The 18,252-nt window shown below is 46.7% G+C and overlaps 2 protein-coding genes across 2 annotated transcripts; one reads left to right on the top strand and one right to left on the bottom strand.

Moving 5' to 3' along the window:
• The first annotated feature begins 7,455 nt into the window (after positions 1 to 7,455).
• LOC120837018 lies at positions 7,456 to 9,716 on the top strand. Its single transcript, XM_040206174.1, has 2 exons — positions 7,456 to 7,719; positions 8,958 to 9,716. The coding sequence occupies exons 1-2, from the start codon at positions 7,456 to 7,458 to the stop codon at positions 9,714 to 9,716; spliced, it is 1,023 nt and encodes a 340-aa protein (XP_040062108.1).
• Positions 9,717 to 10,290: 574 nt separating this feature from the next.
• Positions 10,291 to 17,850, bottom strand: LOC120837011. The gene is made up of 4 exons (XM_040206171.1): positions 17,796 to 17,850; positions 16,104 to 16,667; positions 15,778 to 16,039; positions 10,291 to 10,783 (listed from the first exon to the last, which is right to left on the bottom strand). Exons 1-4 carry the CDS (start codon positions 17,848 to 17,850, stop codon positions 10,291 to 10,293), a joined length of 1,374 nt encoding a protein of 457 aa, XP_040062105.1.
• Between the last annotated feature and the right edge of the window lie 402 nt (positions 17,851 to 18,252).

Genomic DNA, 18,252 nt, shown 5'->3' with positions numbered 1-18,252 from the left:
CCGCAACGCGAGCAGGCTGGGCCGTACGAAGATCGTGGGAATAAAGCAGTTCATGCTCAGCCAGCGACTGAAGTGGTCTCCCTAGATATACGGGCCGAGACGCCCCAACATAACAGTTTCGTTCCGGTTATGGTTACTGAAAAAAAAAAAAAAAAAAAAAAAAGCTTATTTTTTAGACGGTTTTCGGTTTTTGTTAAGATTACCGTTTGAGCCCTTGATGCAGCCAAGATCAGAGTCTTCCTGGGAAATGACGTCCTTGAAGGAGAATAAGAGATTTCCCAAGCGCAGGAGATCTTGGCTAGGTGTTTTTGTTTAAAAAAATAGCATGAAGCAGATGTACATTGCTCCACTTGTTCCGGTGAAGTGTCTAGAGAGCGGATTCTAGTTTAATGCTGGCATTTGTAGAGTACAGCGTTTGCAGTAGGAAGTCGCTATTGGCATCATTAATTCGATGAATGAGCGTCAGTGTTGTTCCCTGGTACAATCGAACCACTTGTTTCGTGTCGGTCAAAACGCAAACGGGAACGGTGCTCCGAACCTCAACGATATTGCAGAGTGATGTTGCTCCTTTTCGCTGAAGGATGTCTGTACAAGATTTCAAGATACTGTTAAAGGCCGGTCCAACATAGTTAACATGGCCATTGACAAAACTTCACTGCAAGGTGGAAGCAGCACTGTAGCAGCAAGAAAAATTCTTAGTAGCTATATTTTGGCGCCCGTAGTTTCTACACATGGTTCCTTTGCTCGAAACGAGGAATCCAGAAAGTTAAGACGTAACGCGAATGAGAAAAATTATGTTAGGAAAGTATCTAGTCGCCTTTGACATCTACGTATAACGTCCAAGATCAGAACTTTCGATTGGCTGTCTTGATGTGACCTAGTTATAGAAGTGAGAGGGACGCTGTACGGAAAAACCAAAAATGGGGTTTTACGCTAATACATCCGGACAATTAAACGAATGCGTGTGGCTTAGCTAATAAAGGACCAGGAATTCAAATAAGCATATAGTGCAGAATTTCCGAAAAGCGTTTCACGACCCCTTTAAAATATTTCATACATTGAATACATTTCCTGCAGAGTTGCCACTTAAAATGTCTACATGTTTAAAAAAATATTCTGCAGCCGAGGGCCACCCTAGAAGTAGGCAAACCCAGCAGGCTACATGAAGAAAATCTTCAAGTTCCTTGGTTCAGTGCCTCCGAATAACGAGAAGCAGTGTTTTCCAGCCATGGCCACTTCTGGGACATTTTCTTCACTTGTTTTCAGACGTACAGTGCGAAAGCACTGCCGAAAGCGAAACCGTTTTAGGAGTCTTCTAGAAAATCAGCAATAGAATGATTGTGTGGTGTCGACGAGGATAGTGCAACTGCCAGCATCAGGGTCGCTACTGGTATTGACACAAAGAGACCTAGAACAAGTGGCACTGTCAGTGATTATAGTGCGATTCGCAGAAGAGGCCACCGCAAGCAGTAATGTACAGCGGGAAAGAGTCAAAAGAGGCCACGTAGCCGTAAAAGCTGCTTCGGCTCGCTTTTGAAGAACCCCGACAGGTTCCAGTATAACACCAAAACACACGAGTCTTTGGTAGCAGCAGTAATGACATTTCTAAATAAAAGGGCTGTGCAAGGAACTTTACATTATAAATGGTTTTAGTTAATAGTAACATATGAGACGCATTTGTTTAACAGTAAAGATTTGTGATATTCGTTTTTATTGTAACTTTGAACAATTAGAACTCTTTTATTCCACATAGCGGCGGGCTTCTGTGCACTTTTTTTCACCAAAGCAAATAAACTTGGCGTGTGTGTTTAGCCAGTGTATTAATTTGCCTGAGGAATGGCAACAATATATTATGCTGCACGCATGAGAAAATTAGCAAGTGCTGTTAGACTGCTAGCCTCATGACACACAAACGCACATTGGCATGATACTCATACAGTTCAAAATGGGCATCGGCAAAATCACTTAGATAGCAATATAATACTAAATTTACTACACCTACCAAGATTTGCTGTAGTTTACAAATTTCACATGACTGCTGTATCAGCTTTTGGCTAGGATTAGTGATCAATTTGTGCAGCACTGATTGACTACGAGTCCTAACCGAATGCTTACACGCCATTCATGTGCAATCAACGTGCTGCGGCTGATCAAGGAAGGTAGTTGATGTTGTAAATTCACTATGCATGCATTGGTGTATACTTGATTCTGGCAAGGGCACTGAACTTGGATTACCCGAGTTCTGAAGCAAGAGTTTTCGTCCCACGTGCTCCCAGCTGCAGTGCACTAACGCACCCGGCCACCAAACCCCATTACTATATGGAGACTTTTCATCAAAGCTAGAAGCGGCAGCGCTTCTCACACCGATTTGTGCTTTCAGCGTTGAGCGAAGACTGTCCTGCAGTAATCTTCTCACCACCAAACACGCAAGTACTTTGTAGCACCAGATTTGATCGTCGTCTTGTCATAAGCTTCGATCGTCTGCACAAAATCGCTGGATAACCATTTCTCTCTAAAATCTTCCAAATGTTCTCATGCTGGTCTCCTCCAGAACGACCACTGATAAGCAACCCATGTTGACTCAAGCTCGAGACCCCCTTCATCGCATTTAACAAGCCAGACTACCTGGAAATATGTTCAACAACTGGCTCCAATTCACGGCACGCATCAACGAAGTGTTATTCGATGTCAGGTGGATGCTGGGAGTTGGCACTTGGGTATTTGAGGACACATGCGCTGACACCCCAGACAGCTTCCATTTTTAGGTGAGGAACATTGCCAGGAACATAACAGGTGAGATTGGTCCTACTATCTCAAGTTAAGCTGAAAAAATGAGGTTGAAATTGATGTCTTACCTGGCAGTAGAATTTGATTACAGTTGAACCCTCTGAAATGGAGCGTCCTGAAAGCTTAGGTTTTGTAAATGTAGACTTTGAAATGTAATTAGTATTTATCAAACTTGTCATGAAAGTCTTCAGCTGTCTTCCTGCTCTCTTGCAAGATATCTGGGCCCGTTATTTGTCAGTTATTCGTCTTGTTTTCCGTCAGGAGAGAAAAATGTTGATAACGTAGTACAAATAGTCGGAAACGGACGCCGAGCTGAAGGTTTCCCTCCTACAACCACAATGCAGCCTTGCAATTCTCCTATGTAGGGCCCTCATATCAAACAACTACCTTCCCGTGGAGCGTTTGGCCATGTAGCATGCGAAGAGCGACAGCGAAAACTGTACTGATTGTTCTTGCTGTTGTGTGCGTCTGCGTGGTTACACTCTGTTTAAAACAAAATTCTCTATGCAAAGGTCACAGGCCTTTTAATGCCACCTTCTCCCAAATGGTTCAGTACAGCTCCCAGCCGGGACATGGAGGCGCCACAGGCCAGCACTATGGGACGCGACACATCGTAGAGTGCAAAACAGCTGAAAAATCTAGCAGACACCTGGTACTCTTGCACATCACTGCCTCCATCTTAGTTCTAAGCCACACGTCATTCTTATTCCTAAGACAATAAAACTATTTTGAGCACATGGGCGGCCCCTTTCAGAAAACGATTATAGTAGTTCAAAACTACCAAGAACGACGGTAGCACTGTCTTGTTCGCCGGTTCCAGAGCATTCTCGATGGACTCCACCTTTACGGCTGAAGGAGTGACGTTGTCTTCGTTGATGCAGTACCACGCGTGCGATTCTTCTTTACTTAAGTTATTTCCGTAGACAATTTAGGCAAACTAATTTGCTTTATTGTTTATCTCACGACAAGTTGCGATTTCGCTCTTTACCGCTGCTCGAACGATAGTGCCATCCTCTCCCGCTGGGGTTTCGCCGACCGTGTGCCTCTAATGATCCTGGCACAGGTAACGCCATTTCTTCGTCCAGTAGCAAACCGTGGGTCACACTTGAAAAGCTCACATGTCAGCATTCAGACGCAGGCCGTCGTCATGGATGTACTTCAATATCCGCTGCGGCCAACGACGATTGGCCGCAGAGGGTGCTGCTTGTTTTCCCCGAGAATGTCGCCAAGAAACACAGCCCTGCTCGAAGGTCGTTCACGAGTTCTTTCATATTACCCAGGAAGATTGCCACAGCCACAGCAAACTGCAATCAGTTCACCTTGGAACGCCCCTTGTGAGTCATTACAGTCGATAACAGGGAAATGTTTTCGTCGACGCCAAGTGCTGATAAGCTTGATAAAAGTCAAGCCGGGAAATCGCTGAGCAACCTCCCCGCTTTGCTTAGGGCTCTTAAGGAGTGGGTAGCGGATAAGTCTCAACCCTAACGAATGGTTGAGCTTTCCCTTGTTGTCACCGCAAATTCTCATCTTCTCATCCTCTTTACAATCGACACGATAGGCATCGCCCAACAAGAGTGCTCGACCGGAACTTAGACACCTCGTTCCACCAACTTCTCGATGGCTTCCTCCACTTTCGGCAGAAGCGCGAACAGTACTTTCACGTTCCTTGTGCGGGTGCGGCATGATTCCCAACTTCAGTTCGCACAGGGCGACCCTTGCTCCTCCCCAGCTCGTACGTAAGCACTTTCGAGAAGTCTTCGAGGAGAGCTGCCACATTCATCCCCAATGAGTGCTTTTAGACTACAGCTAAACGGCTCTCCTCGTTGCAGTTCCAGAAAATGGGGGCTCCATAAATCTAATGAGGACCTACCAAAAAGATGCCTACCGGTTGAAACCACTCGCATCCGAAACTGCTCTTTTTGACCCACTTTTTCATGGGTAGCGGAATCTGAGCTTCTGGGCCGCTATACTTGACCTGCACTTTCACCTCTGCCATGAGAGCCACAGGTTCCTGTGTGTAAGTTCGAACTCATCGTGTGCACGGTCGACGCGCTTTCTTGGAAATTTTTCGCTTTCACATTGTCGTCAGGTTGACAATGAAGCACACAAAACCAGAGACCACATCCATAGGTACTTGGCTTACATTGACTGTGAAGGTTGTCATGAACGCTGGCAGGCCACTCTCAATGTGGTAAACTCCGTAAAGACTGGCGCGTCAAGATTTGTCATCACTTAACGTTCCTGGGCGGTTGTCGCTGCACTTCGTTCACCTCCGGGTAGCTTCCTTCTTACGGCAAGCTCAGACGGTGTGTCTCTTCCGGTTGCAGAAATGGCACTCCTCGTTGCGAAAACAACAGTTCCTAGGGTAATAAGCACCGTTGCAGCGAGAGCATCAACGTGTTACCAACTCTAAGGAGGCTTAGGTGTTCCGTCCTGCTTGCTGACACCCTTGGGTATTTGTAGAATGCGATGCTAGTCGGACGTCAACGGCGCAGGCCACGCCTCCTGATGTGGCGGGCATCCCGGGTGGCATACATCAAAGGGACAACAGTCTCAAACGCCTTTTTGAAGATCAAGGTTGGTTTTGTAAGGAGACGACGCTGCACCCCTTCGTCCCGGACACCGCAAACCAGGGGAGCCTATACAATGTGTAACAAAGTCTCACCCCGCAGGTTGATGTTTGATTTTTCTAGTCACCACCTAAGCCCTTCTTCTGGCGGCTGATTTGGCCGTGCGGAAAGGATGATTTTGACAACCGACACATGATTCATGGCGAGTCCACGGAACGCCAAACAGTTCGATACGCCACCTTTACCCGTCTTGTCATAACTTCTACTGATTCAACGATGCTGCTAGACACCCACAGACAACACTCAAATCAAATTAAATACAAAATTCTTTATTTTTCTCCATTTGGCGAGGGGAAACAGAGAAAAAGCAACAAATGAGTTGCTTGACAGGTATCCGCCTCCCTTCAGACGCAACAGAGACAGCACACTAAACAGTTAACACACAAAAAGGAACTACATATTTAGTTATTCCTTTGAAATAAAAAAAAAAAATAAAAATAAAAATGACCACATTTTATGTACCTACACTAACATTGCAGGCTCAACAAAAAAGGAAGGCAAATATTTGTTTACCATAGCCAAAAGTTCAATGTTTAATTCTATCAAACGATTTAAAAGACGGGGAACAGTATTTCGCAACATCTCATTTCCATATTTTTTTCTGGAGTGCGGCACTAACCACGTATCTGCGTTGCGTGTATTATAAATTCTGTCTCTATTTGTAATCTGGGGAATAGGCAGAAATATGCTTTCTTTTTAAAGAAAACTATTTTTATAGGTTACGCAAAGTTTATAATGATAATATTTTGGAATCTGTACGATATTAAGTTTTTTAAACAATGGTCTCGTAAGAGCATCGTATGCAGTATGGCATATCATACGCACAGCTTTTTTGTAGAATCTGTTTCTGCTTGAGATTTGCGGACGTTGTATCCCCCGAACCCAAAAAAGTAGTGATTAATACACATAAAATAGAGAATGATATAGGAGAGACTTTTGCTGTCACTGGGAGTATATGACGATATTTGTATATAACACCTATGACCTTTGAGAGTTTTTGACTTGTATAATGTACCATTTCATCCCATAGCGTGTACTCATAATTATTACACCCAAAACTCTAACACTTTCGACCATATCTATTTTATGGGTACCGAGGGAGAGAGTAGAGGTATGAAAGCAATGTGTATTTCTTACTCTAAAAAGAGCCACTTTAGTTTCACCACAAGTAGTTCGCAAGGAATTAGATACTGTCCAAGTATTTAATTTATCTAGAACTTTATTCGCAGTACTTGTAATTTGCTCAATATCCCTACCTGAAAAAATACACTCGTGTTATCCGCGTAAATAATAAAACGTACATTTCCATCAATATTTGCTATGTCGCTGACTCACAAGTAAAAAAAGTGGTCCCAAAGTACTACCTTTTGGCACTCCAGCTGTTAATGGCTGCAATTAAGATCGCTTTTAATGTATCTCAGCGCACTGGTAGAGATACTGAAAATAACGTTTTACTATACTTAGGGCTCTACCACGCACACCGTACATAAAAAGCATTTAGATCAAAGTATTATGATTCAGGCGGTTAAAAGCCTTTGACAAGTCCATAAATACTTCTAGTGTTAACGGCTTATTTGCTATATTGCTCAAGACTAAAACGTTTTGCTTTAATAACCCAACTTCTGTCCCTATTGGAAAACCGTACAAGAAACAAACCTGCTTCTTGTACAGTTCTGGTATGACACCACTATAATTTCTAGTTATTATACATGCAGCTAGTTTGGTTTGACGTTCTGCATAACTGGAGATGGCGGCACCGCTTTGGCTCCGCGTCTGTCTATACTGGCCGCCAGTTTGCTTGCCAATATGTTGTGGTGCGGCTGGTATGATTTTGCGTCCGATAACGTAGGCGACCATCATCTTTCCAACGCAATGCTTAGAGACCTTTCCATCTCAGTAGTTAGGCGACCGGCCGCGAAGGGGCCCTGGGGAGCGGCCGCCATAAGGTGGCTTCAAATTCGTCCAGTTTCGGTATGCGCGAGGCCTCGCAAGGCGGTGGTTGAGAGTTTGGTCGGTTTAACAGGCCCGATTTTTCTGGATGGACCACGCTTCAGTGAAAAAACCGCCGTACCGAGCCGGCAAGACATGTTCGGTGATCGGTTGCAAGAATAGTGGAGGGTTCTTGAAGGCGTGGGACACTTCTGTCTGCGATCAACACGGTCCGCTCCTACGCGCCGAATGCCCTTGCCTGCGCTCGTACGCGCTGCACTGGTTTCCGCAAGGGGACAAAAACGAAGAAAAACGGAGGAAATGGCTAGCCAACCTTCAACGCAAGGAGCTGAATCCCACTAAGAACGCAAGGGTGAGTACTGGTTTAGGTATTTACTCTAACTTCTCGCCTATGTCCCGGTGGTGCGGGCGGCATGTTGGCAGCCGCTCGTCGGCCGCTGTGGCGGTCGGGCTCACAACATAAAGAACGAGGGTGATGGCGAGGTGCCAAAACGGCTTGTGTGTCAATCATTCATGGTAATTGTTTTGTCGGTTGTTTCTTACGTTTCACGTGTGAAACTCGCAGCGCAAAACTCGCTGCGTGAAAGTGACGATTGTTGCTTGGCCTCACATAACTTGCTTATTTATTTATTTAGGTGTGCTCCATTCACTTCATTGACGGCAGGCCGACGGAAGCGAACCCATACCCTACGATCCATCACCGGACTGGGAGCGTGGTAAGCTTGCTTTTACTCTGGCAATCCCGATATTTTTCTTCCTTGTGATGCAAAGACATTCACTATTTGCCTTGACAAAATATCTATGACAACTGGAGATACCCTATGACGGTTATGACGCTGATCAACCACTACACAAGAGTAATTGATCACTAAATTAAAATAATATAAATAAAGAAAACACCTGAATTTTAACTGAGAAATTAGTGAAGACTGCCAAATGGGTAATGAACCCAGCCAGTTTATTTCTTTTATCTTGTTCTCTCCTTTCATTATCTTTATTTCATAATTTTTACTTGAAGCCAGCTTGCCAATATTTTGTTCTTAAATACTTCTCATGACCACTGTGAACTTTTTTTTTAAGGTTCCAAAGAATAAAGGGAGAAAAAAGCCGACACGGTACCCCATTGCAAGCCCGGCCACGCCAGCTACGCTGCAGGCGAAGTCCAACTTGAGGGAATGCATCAACAGATGTACGTCCTTTGCTGCTACTACACACGATTCTGTAGACTCGGGTGAAGACATTCATCCACATGACGATGAGCCATCGAACACCATTCCGAGAAATGCTGTCGACGCCCCAGTTGACAAGACTGATGTGTCTGTTACCTTCCCTGCATGTCAGTGCATCTGCAGGTGTGATGTAATGAAAGAAGACAAGGCAGTGCAATGCGAAGATGAACGCTCGAAGGACCACTTGTATGGGGCGGCTTCACCTGTGTTCCCGAAAGGACACACACGTGCGACACAAACTGGATTGTCATTCTATGATTGCATTCCTCCAAAACGCTTTCCTTTTTTTACTGGACTTTCTAAGCCCATGTTCGACGAGTATGTGAGGGTCGCGTCATCAATTGCAAAGCTAATCTTCAAGCTTGATGTTCACAACCAGGTCTTGCTGACCCTCATGAGACTACGCCTCGAACTACTGGTAGTCAACCTAGCTTTCCGCTTCGAGATTTCAGTGTCGCTGACTAGCAAGGTGTTTCACTTCTGGATCGAGGTCCTTGCTGGTTTTTCGCGAGATTACCTTGTCATGTGGCTACCTCAAGAGACTATTTTAGCGACACGTCCTGCTGTCTTCACAGATTTCCCTAACACTACATGCATTGCAGACTGCTTTGAAGTATTTGTCGACAGAGCACAGAACATGCTCAAAAGGGGTTGCTCTTTTAGCCCGTACAAGAGCCACAACACTGCCAAGGTTCTTCACGTGATTGCTCCGAATGGTTTTATTATGTTTATTTCGAAGGCTTATGGGGGACGAGCCAGTGACAAGTTTATCACGTTGGACTCTGGTCTGCTGAAGTACCTACTCCCAGGTGACGAGGTTCTCGCAGACAAGGGCTTCACCATTGCCGACATTCTACCATATGGAGTAAAGCTGTCGTTGCCGTCCTTCAGACGGAAGAAACAGCAACTGTCCGAGGCCGAGGTTGTGTTCTCCCGTCGGCTCTCTAAGGTACGAATTCATGTTGAGAGATCGATCTGTAGGATGAAGTGTTTTCGGTTCCTGAAATACATCCCATCTCCAGTTTTCGCGAAGGTAAACTGTGTTGACAACATTCTGGTAGTCATCGCAGGGCTATGCAATCTGCAACCAAGCCTGATCAAGGAGGGAGAGCAAAGTTGAAGTCTTTGAAGTTTCATGTACTTTATTACTGTGTTTTTGCAGTCAGCACAGAATGAAACCCGAACGCCGGAACGCGTGGCCATCGACACAGGCTGCTGCACCTGGAGGGCCCCTGAGAACTAATGAAAATGCACTGGGGTGCAAAGGTTCGGGTCCTACTAAGATGTGCTCGTCCTTCGCGCGGTGCGTCTGGGACTCCCGCGTTTCGCCGGTGGCACACTGTAAGCGCCGTCACTCGGGGGTGCTTTTGTGTTGCCGCAAGGTTGCCCGGTCGACACCTGCTGCTCTAGCATCGACCTCTCGTGCCGCGCGCAAGCCGCAGGTGTCGACAGGGCAACGGTGCGGCGACACAAAAGCACCCCGAGTGACGGCGCTTACAGCGCGCCACCGGCGAAACGCGAAGTCCCAGACGCGCCGCCCGAGGGTCGAGCACATCTTAGTAGAGCGGCAACCTCGCACCCCGGTGCATTTTCATTAATTCTCAGGGGCCCTTTGGGTAGAGAAGCCTGTGTCGATGGCCACGCGTTCTGGCATTCAGGTTTCATTCCGCGCTGACTGTACATTTCCATCATGATCAATGAGAGTCAACAAGTGCAGGCAGGTACTGCTCAAAATAAAGTGTTTCCAGTTTTGGCAGCAACTTGTCCACAAATTCCTTGTCATACGGCACACCAATTATGTGCGCTTGACCTTTCACACCGATATGCCCTTCACCTCTCGCCCACACTACAAAGTCACAATGTGTTTTCCCCAAACAGAAGAGCTGCAGCTGCACTTGGGTGTAGAACGAAGATTTTCCATCTCGTGATAGCATTAACTTGGGGCCGTCGTATCTCACGTCGTATGTTCTACTTGAAAAGAGGCCAGTTAGGCCGCCATGCCTGTTCAAGACATTGTCTGTTGGACACTTAATTTCCAGCAAGCTGTCGCTGGCAGGAACAAAGCCGTCTGGGCTGGCAGCTAGCCATGGAGTGGCCTCCTTGACAGTCATGCCACAGAGCTCGACTCTGCAGTTTCTTTCGCTCTCATACCACGCCCGTGCCTTGGGCTCGGATAACTTTCCATGCCTGCGGGAAACAAGGAAAGGAGCAGAATAAACAAGTTGCATCATGCTAATGTTTTTTTTTTTAATGAGTATATTTTATGTACTTTGAATATGTGCATGGAGCTCTTAAATTACACTGGTAATGACCTGTTAGATGTAGCTACATTTTCGTTACCAGAGTTGACCTTGTATACTCTGCCTTAATTAAGTGCAGTAGTGCACTTAAATAAGTTTAAGTGCAATAGTGCGACGTACTGAAAGTATGTTGCACTTCTGGCAACTCCTGCAGTGCGTTAAAGTCAGCCAAGATGGCAGATGAAAGGTGGTTGGACGAGTCATTGTTTAACTTTTTGCATCGCAGCGTAGAAGCGCAACACTTTATGAGACCTATGTTCTAGATTGCGCAAAACGAGAAGGTAGCAGCATGAAAAATATCACGCTGTTTGACATGAGGGTGGGTATGTGAACCTAGGGAGCCTACATGTTTCCGGCGCTCCGCTGTTTAGGGTGGCGACAACGTTTGTGATACCTGAGGCTGACAAACCACTGTTGCCTACCTCGTTGCCATGGCAACCTCCGCTGTTTTCGTCGACCATTTTGTCGCACCTGCCGGTCGTGCGCTCCCACTACGCCGCTAATCCTCATTAGGGCTAGGGAGCGCCCACAGCTCTTTCAACTGCGTGCAATGCCAATCTGTTGCGTCCCATTTTGTTGCGGGAACTTTCGTTTCGTAAAAGCAACGCACAGTTCCTGCTCGCAACTTCAAAACATGAAGCACCCGAATAAAGAGAGCGACAGCTACCATGGCCGCCATCCCGCTGGGCCTCCGACTCCTCTTATAAACGGAAACGGAAGTCGCCTCACAGTGTTGCCGGTGTTTCGAGACTACAGAAACTGAACGTTGTTTACGTTTAGTGAAATAAGAAGTGGGGAAAAAAGGGCGGCGGGAAAGGGTAACATGAAGTTGGCGCCACCCTAAAGCGAAGCGGAAAGACGTAGGCACCCTATGCAAACCTATCGTCATGCTATTGGGACAGAATTTGTGTAGCTCCACTTAAATTGACCAACATTCTAAACTTTCACACAAACCAAATCACAGACTTTCGATAGGCTTGGCAAAGAACCTGCGTATCTCTCAGATTAACAAAATGTCACCCTGCTGAGATTCACTGAGGTGCCGCGTAGCACACTCGCTAAATCATGATTATTTGGTCATGCTGAAAAACATGCACACGAGACAGTGATGTTTATGAGAACCAAGCAGTGAAAGTGGACGCCCAAGGCGAAAGGACCTCCTTTCACTGCTTGTCAGTGTCGTGGCTATGTGGCATAGGTTTCATGTTACGTCACGCCGCGGTGGTGGCATGTCGGGCGCACTTCCGGTCACGGGCTGTGGGCGAAAGTCGCCATACGGGACGTGCATTCCTGTGTTGTCTTGGAAAAAAATAGACAAAAACCTGCCTTCTCATCAAAACGCCGAGACTGGGGCCGCACCAAAAAAGTTGGCAAAGGTTTGAAGATCAGTTTTACATGTTTTCTGCCCGCTTGGTTCGTCCGAGAACGCAGATAGGTGCCGTGAATAAGGAAAACCAGACGCCGTTGGACCACGATTGCTTGTGCGGGAAGCACTTTGGGCTGGCTTTACGGATACTTCTGGTCGTCAGACTTATTTGTTTTGTTCTAACATGAATGCGGAAAAACCGCCAAGTTGCACGGACCATGCGCGACATTCAGTGCGTCTTCAAGTTAAAACAGCCGCCTGATCGTTCGAACTGTCATCTGCTCTTTCAAGTTGTCTGCTTGTTGTCATGTGCTCGTTCAAATGATAGCGGCCCGTAGGCCAAACTTTGACCCGGTAACTGGGATAAGCAAGTACAGACATCAAAATATTTATGTGCAAACTCATCTCTGTTACATCACGGCGCGGTGGTGGTGCATTTGGCGCACTTCCGGTCTGGGGCTGTGGGCGGAAGTCGCCATGGGGGACGTGCATTCCTGTGTTACTTTGGAAGAAACCGGACAAAAACCTGCCTTCTCGTCAAAATGCCGCAACTGGGGCCGTACCAAAAGAGTCGACAAAAATTTGAAGATCAGTTTTCATCCGTTTTCTGCCTGCTCGGTTCGTCCAAGAACGTGAATAGGGGCCGTGAAAAAGAAAAAAAAACAGACGCCGTCGGACCACGATTGCTTGGGCGGGAAGCACTTTGGATTGAAATCATAGATACTTGTGGTCGTCAGATTTATTTGTTTTGTTTCAACATGAACGAGGGGAAACTGTCAAGTTGCATGGACCACCTGCGAACTACGTTCAGTGCGTCCTCAAGTTCAAACGGCTGCCTCATCGTTCGAGCTGTCGTCTGCTCTTTTAAACGTTTCTGCTTTTCATCTGCTCGTTCAAACGACAGCGTCCCGTAGACCAAACGTTGACCCGGTAATTGCGATAAGAAGTGCAGACCTCAAAAGACGGTTAAGTTTGAAGGTTGCTTCAGATAGGTAGGCTCGGTGTAAATAGTAGATATTAGAATATGTTGATAATTGTTACCAGTGGTCATCACCGAATTGTTATGCCTGATTCACTCGGTCCGATTCTGCTTGCGATTTTCAGTATTGACGTCGATATCTCAGCTATGGTTCAGGCTTTTACAGCCCGAGCGACGTCATGACTGAAAATAGCGAGCAGAATCTTATGATGCGAATCAGGCTTTAGCGTCCATTCTGCGGCGTCCACGCGGAATAAATCGCCGCAAGTTACATTTTTTACGCCACGTTTTGCAGTGTAACGAGCCTCGTTAATTTTGCTGACACCTCTCAAGTGGTCAGACATTGCCAGGAAGATGTAGAATCAACAATTCCAACGCGAAAAAGAGCACGGGGACTCGCACCGACGCCAACGACATCCCATTCCAATGGTTTGTCTATGGGCGACGGCGAGCTACTGCCCACACCCCATTGCGCGTGCGCGGCGTCAGTGCCATCCGCTAGGGGCGCTCCGGTTTGATTGTAACCATGAATTGGTGTATAGGGTTGAAAGTTGCTTGGGGTAAGCATAGGCTCGGTGTAAACAGTAAATACAAGATGTTGGCCATTGTTACCAGTAGCCATCACCAACTTGTTATGCCTAATTCACTTGGTCCGATTCTGCTCGTGATTTACAGTATCGCCGTTGGGCATCACAGCTGCCGTCCACGCTTTTGCAGGCCAAGCAACGTCGTGACTGAAAATAGCCAGCAGAATATCATGGTTTTAGCGTCCATACTGCAGCGTCCATGCAGAATGAATAGCCGCACGTCACATTATTTACGCGAAATATTGGAGTGTAGCGAGCTTTCTTAATTTCACTCGGGCCACTAAAATGGTAAGACATTGCTAGGAAGACATAGAAGCAACAATTCCAACGCGAAAAGGAGCACGGGGACTCACACTGATGCCGACAGCGCAACATTCCAATGGTTTGTCAACACGGGACGCGGTGTTTCTTGCCCACACTCTATCGCACATGCGCGGTGCCTGAGGCGTGTCACAAGGGGCACTTCGGTTTGCTTACAAACATGACTTGGTCTATATTCAAAGTCGTCGTTATGCCAGATTCAAGTCACCTCGGTGGCTCTGAAACAAAGTGCCGGCCTACGTATCCCCAGTTTGGAGGCTCAAATCTTAGCCAAGTCACCTGCAGTATGACTATGGTGCATAGCACGTGTCTCCGGCTGGTGTGTTTACCGGGCCCTTATTTTTGGGTCATTGATTTCCACCTCGTGGTGTCACAAATATGTCGAGCTGTCACTCGTCGCAATGCTGGTGGTAACACCACTGCAAAGGCAGATATAGCAGACACCTTTTCCTCTGTACGTCACCGTGCAGTCCGACAGTCTGCAAAAATTCGGCCCTAGCGTCCACCTGTCTTCTTGGCTGGCACTTCCACGACCAATTGCCAGGATCACGATATCCAACTGCACGACATTCCGGCTCCCGTGACACAATTTGTTGCCACTTCAGGACCACTTTTGCGAACGGGCACTATGGGGCAGTAAACACACAAGTTGAAGTTGGTTTCCAGGCACCATAGAATGTTGGAGGCCTATTGAATAGAGGGCACGGACTGTTTAACCGAGCTTTAGGCTGCATGAAAATACCCCCAGGTGGTTGAAATGAATCCTCAGTCGTCTGCTGGGACCCTTTGTTGGTTTGAACATAAACTAGAAAATTTATTCATGCACCAACTTCAGTTTTGTACTCTTGTGAGAAACATTTGACATGTTTGTGAACAAACGGTAGACAGAGCGCAAGAAGAGCACATTGACTCTGCTAAGATGCGGCTAGTAACGAAATGCCACCTGCAGGATTCAAGTGCCGTATATGTGGCCATACGGCCAAATCCCACCACAGTCAACTCTATGCTTCGCATGCCAGCACCCACCGCCAAGCTATGAGCACAGCAAATGCTGGCTGTTAATTATTTCGGAAAGTTTTGGCCAGCGCTTGCTGAGAAAGAAACACAATGCCCGAGTGGAGTGAAAATCATGCAAAGAAATGTAGCAAGCTTTGCAAGTGCCTCATCATGCATCCTGTGTTGGCCAGTTTCGGGCCTGGAAGAGACACCGAAATAATTTCGGATGTTCCCAATGTGGCATGGAGTTAGCTTTTCTGCATCATTATGGGGAATCACAAAAACCAACTGCTTATCATCACGTGCACTGACTGATACCCAGATATAACATACCCGCAGTTTGAAAAACAAACGCCTGTGGTGTCTAGGCTTATGCTTCTTGTATGCGCAGCAGGTTGAGTATACTTAGAACATCAACAAGAAAAGCTCCTGTCTTCATTACTAGACTGGAGTCTGTCTATTCAAATCAAGGTAAAGTGTTGATTAAAGGTAAAACTAAAGCCAGAGCCCGAGTGCATAAACTCTGAGTTGTTAATGTGCTGTTCTTACTGTGGTAAGTCTAATGAAAAGTGAACCATTGTGAATCAGGTCGTTATTAATTTGTCTCAAGCATGTAGGCCTTAGATACATGCCTTGTGCTGTCATTCCCACGGAATGTGTTGTTAAGCCGCCTGGCAATCCAGTTCTCTGGTGACGCAGTCTTCGGGATTGAGCCAGCTGTGCTTGCGGTGATCCTCAGGCGTCGTTGTTGCAGCCATTCACTGCTCCCCTGGCTTGGGGTTCGCTCTCCCAGTGACGATATTTGAATTGCAGTCAACTGCACACTCTTCTCGTAGAATTTCCTGCATAGCTGGCATGACAGGTCCGCGCTGTGACTTCCATGGGCACGAGCTCCTGGAAAATATATCGCACACAGAATATTAAGCAATGAAAACTTGCCCTCTCTGTTCGACATTACCTCCAAAAATCTGCAGTGGAGGCGGCTTAAGTGTAGCTTCCATCACCGAAGACAGGATGGATCCTCCCGGGCCCTGGAACCCAGATCTCATGAAGTGTTGTTGGAGTGCAGCATGGCTGTCAAACTGTAGGAAAGCTGCCTTTTTCGGTGTGTGTCCACATATGGTCTCCAGCGGGGAAGGAACAACGTTCTTTACGGTGGACGCGTTCCAGTTGCACTGCACATCTGTGCAGGACGACCCGGTCAACCCACTACTTGTTGCTTCCGCTACTTTGAACAAAATTGCTCCAGCATGGGAGCATGATTGTCCCAGCCCTGCCATGCAAGAGCATACAATGCTCAATATGACGTTGTCCTCGAAGCTGATCAAGGTATCATACATTTTTGATACCGTCTGTGACGATCGCACACTAGCCCTCAGCTGACATGAGCCACTGCCCCCTCGCACGAAAATGGTTGCTACATGGCCAGAGTCCAGCAGGTTTAGGGCTTCGGCGAATCCCTTATGGTTGTTTGCTGGCTTCCCATCCAGGTCCTCTCGGTCCACCATGTACTCATAGATGACTGTAAAGAAAAAATAATATGAAAGTTGTTTAAATTTCTTTAATACGAAACATCCGGTCTTTTCCGGTCTTTTCTATATTCATGTCTGAATTTTCCACCCAGTCTGAGGTATTCCAACAATATTGATAACTTACACCAGCCCATGCGCTTTTGCTGTTCTTTTTTTCCATAAAACTTTGATTTCCAGGAAAACAAGTGGTGCCTGTTTTTGTTTTTTTATGGTTCTTAGTTTTTGCACCATGTCTCACGTGTTTTAACAAAACGGTAAACTTACACCAGCTAACATGCACTTTTACTGTTCTTTTTTGCCTGTGGCTAGGGTTCCGTCCAGATAAAACACAGGCTACTTGCCCTGCTGCCCCCCATTGCACCACCGGAAAGGGAGTCCCACACCATTTAGTTCAGCGACGTTTCCTTCACAACATTTGTTACTTTCAGTGATAATTGTAAAAAACGAAATGGGTAAATATCGCCAAATGTTTAAAAAAAGGAAAAAAGAAAAAAAAAAACACTATGCTCTGCGGATTGAACCTGGGAACGCGCCGTATGAAGCCGACACCTTTTCACTGAGCTACTCTGGAGCTTCAGACGGGAACTCCACCGCATCCAATATTGCTCCATCCGGACGAAACTCTGAACACTCCGTTCCTTTCTTTTTCTTTTTTTTTTCTTCATAAAATTGATTTTCAGAAAAACAAGAGGCGCCTGGTTCAAGGACGGCACTTACTTTCGACCAGCTTTTAGATCGATAACGTAAATTTGGAGGTTACGTGTCACACCAACGAAGGGCATCTCGCACGTCGCAGCAAGGGCCGTAAATTAATTTCTTTCGACGTGCAACCGCGATCTCGGTTACGCGGCGAATTTCGCGCGAAAGGACTCCGTCGTATTACGGGGACCTCGGCCGGGGCTCGGTAATCCAGCCCGCCAACTGGAGGACCCGTAGGCCGGCGCTTTGCCTCGTGGGGCGTTTTTAAAACGAGCAATTCGTGCGTGATTGACTTTCGGCATCAAAAAGTCGGATGCAAACAGAACTCAGGCTGCCTAGGATAACTTTCAACGAAGTTAATATATAACTGAATCAACAAGGAACGAAAACGCATATGATAGCTAAGTATTGGTACTTACAGGATCGCTGAATCTTGGGCCAAAGTTTCAAGTCGTCCACCCATCCAGCCTCCATCGCAGCCACGGTCGTGATCGCGGCGGGCTGAGCTCTCGAGCACCGTCGGAATGCCCAAATGAGCTCTGGAGCTATCTAGAGGCTGCCTCACGACAATCACGTCCTCAGAACAAAGTTACTAACCAGGCACCGGCACAAAACGCAAAACAAAGACGACGCGTAAAGAGGAACACCGCGTTTCGATCACGGAGTAACAAGCTGCGGAAAGCTAGAGGAGCGGCAGATTGAAGCCACCTTATGGCGGACGAATCATGTGATGCCAAGATGGCGGCGCCCATAGGAATTTGGGTGAAAAGGTCTATACCTCAGCAAAACCGGTATCACCAGATCATAAATGCGGAAAGGTGACCGCCATCTTCCAAAAAAGACATCCATCATCAACCACCGGTATCGTTACATATG

The sequence above is a fragment of the Ixodes scapularis genome, unplaced genomic scaffold (genome assembly GCF_016920785.2).
Source record: "Ixodes scapularis isolate PalLabHiFi unplaced genomic scaffold, ASM1692078v2 PGA_scaffold12__126_contigs__length_90152505, whole genome shotgun sequence".
Taxonomy (NCBI): Eukaryota; Metazoa; Arthropoda; class Arachnida; order Ixodida; family Ixodidae; genus Ixodes; species Ixodes scapularis.
This window is presented reverse-complemented; position numbering and strand designations above follow the sequence as displayed.

Bases quoted from the DNA above. Each gene is read 5' to 3' on its own strand.
- LOC120837011 (XM_040206171.1), bottom strand. From the start codon at position 17,850: ATGGAGGCTGGATGGGTGGACGACTTGAAACTTTGGCCCAAGATTCAG. The intron at 16,668-17,795 runs GTAAGTACCAAT...TTTTCTTTACAG, and splicing joins GCCCAAGATTCAGCGATCCT to TCATCTATGAGTACATGGTG. The intron at 10,784-15,777 runs GCATGTATCTAA...TGTTTCCCGCAG, and splicing joins CGTGGGAATGACAGCACAAG to GCATGGAAAGTTATCCGAGC.
- LOC120837018 (XM_040206174.1), top strand. From the start codon at position 7,456: ATGGACCACGCTTCAGTGAAAAAACCGCCGTACCGAGCCGGCAAGACA. The intron at 7,720-8,957 runs GTGAGTACTGGT...CTAATCTTCAAG, and splicing joins ATCCCACTAAGAACGCAAGG to CTTGATGTTCACAACCAGGT.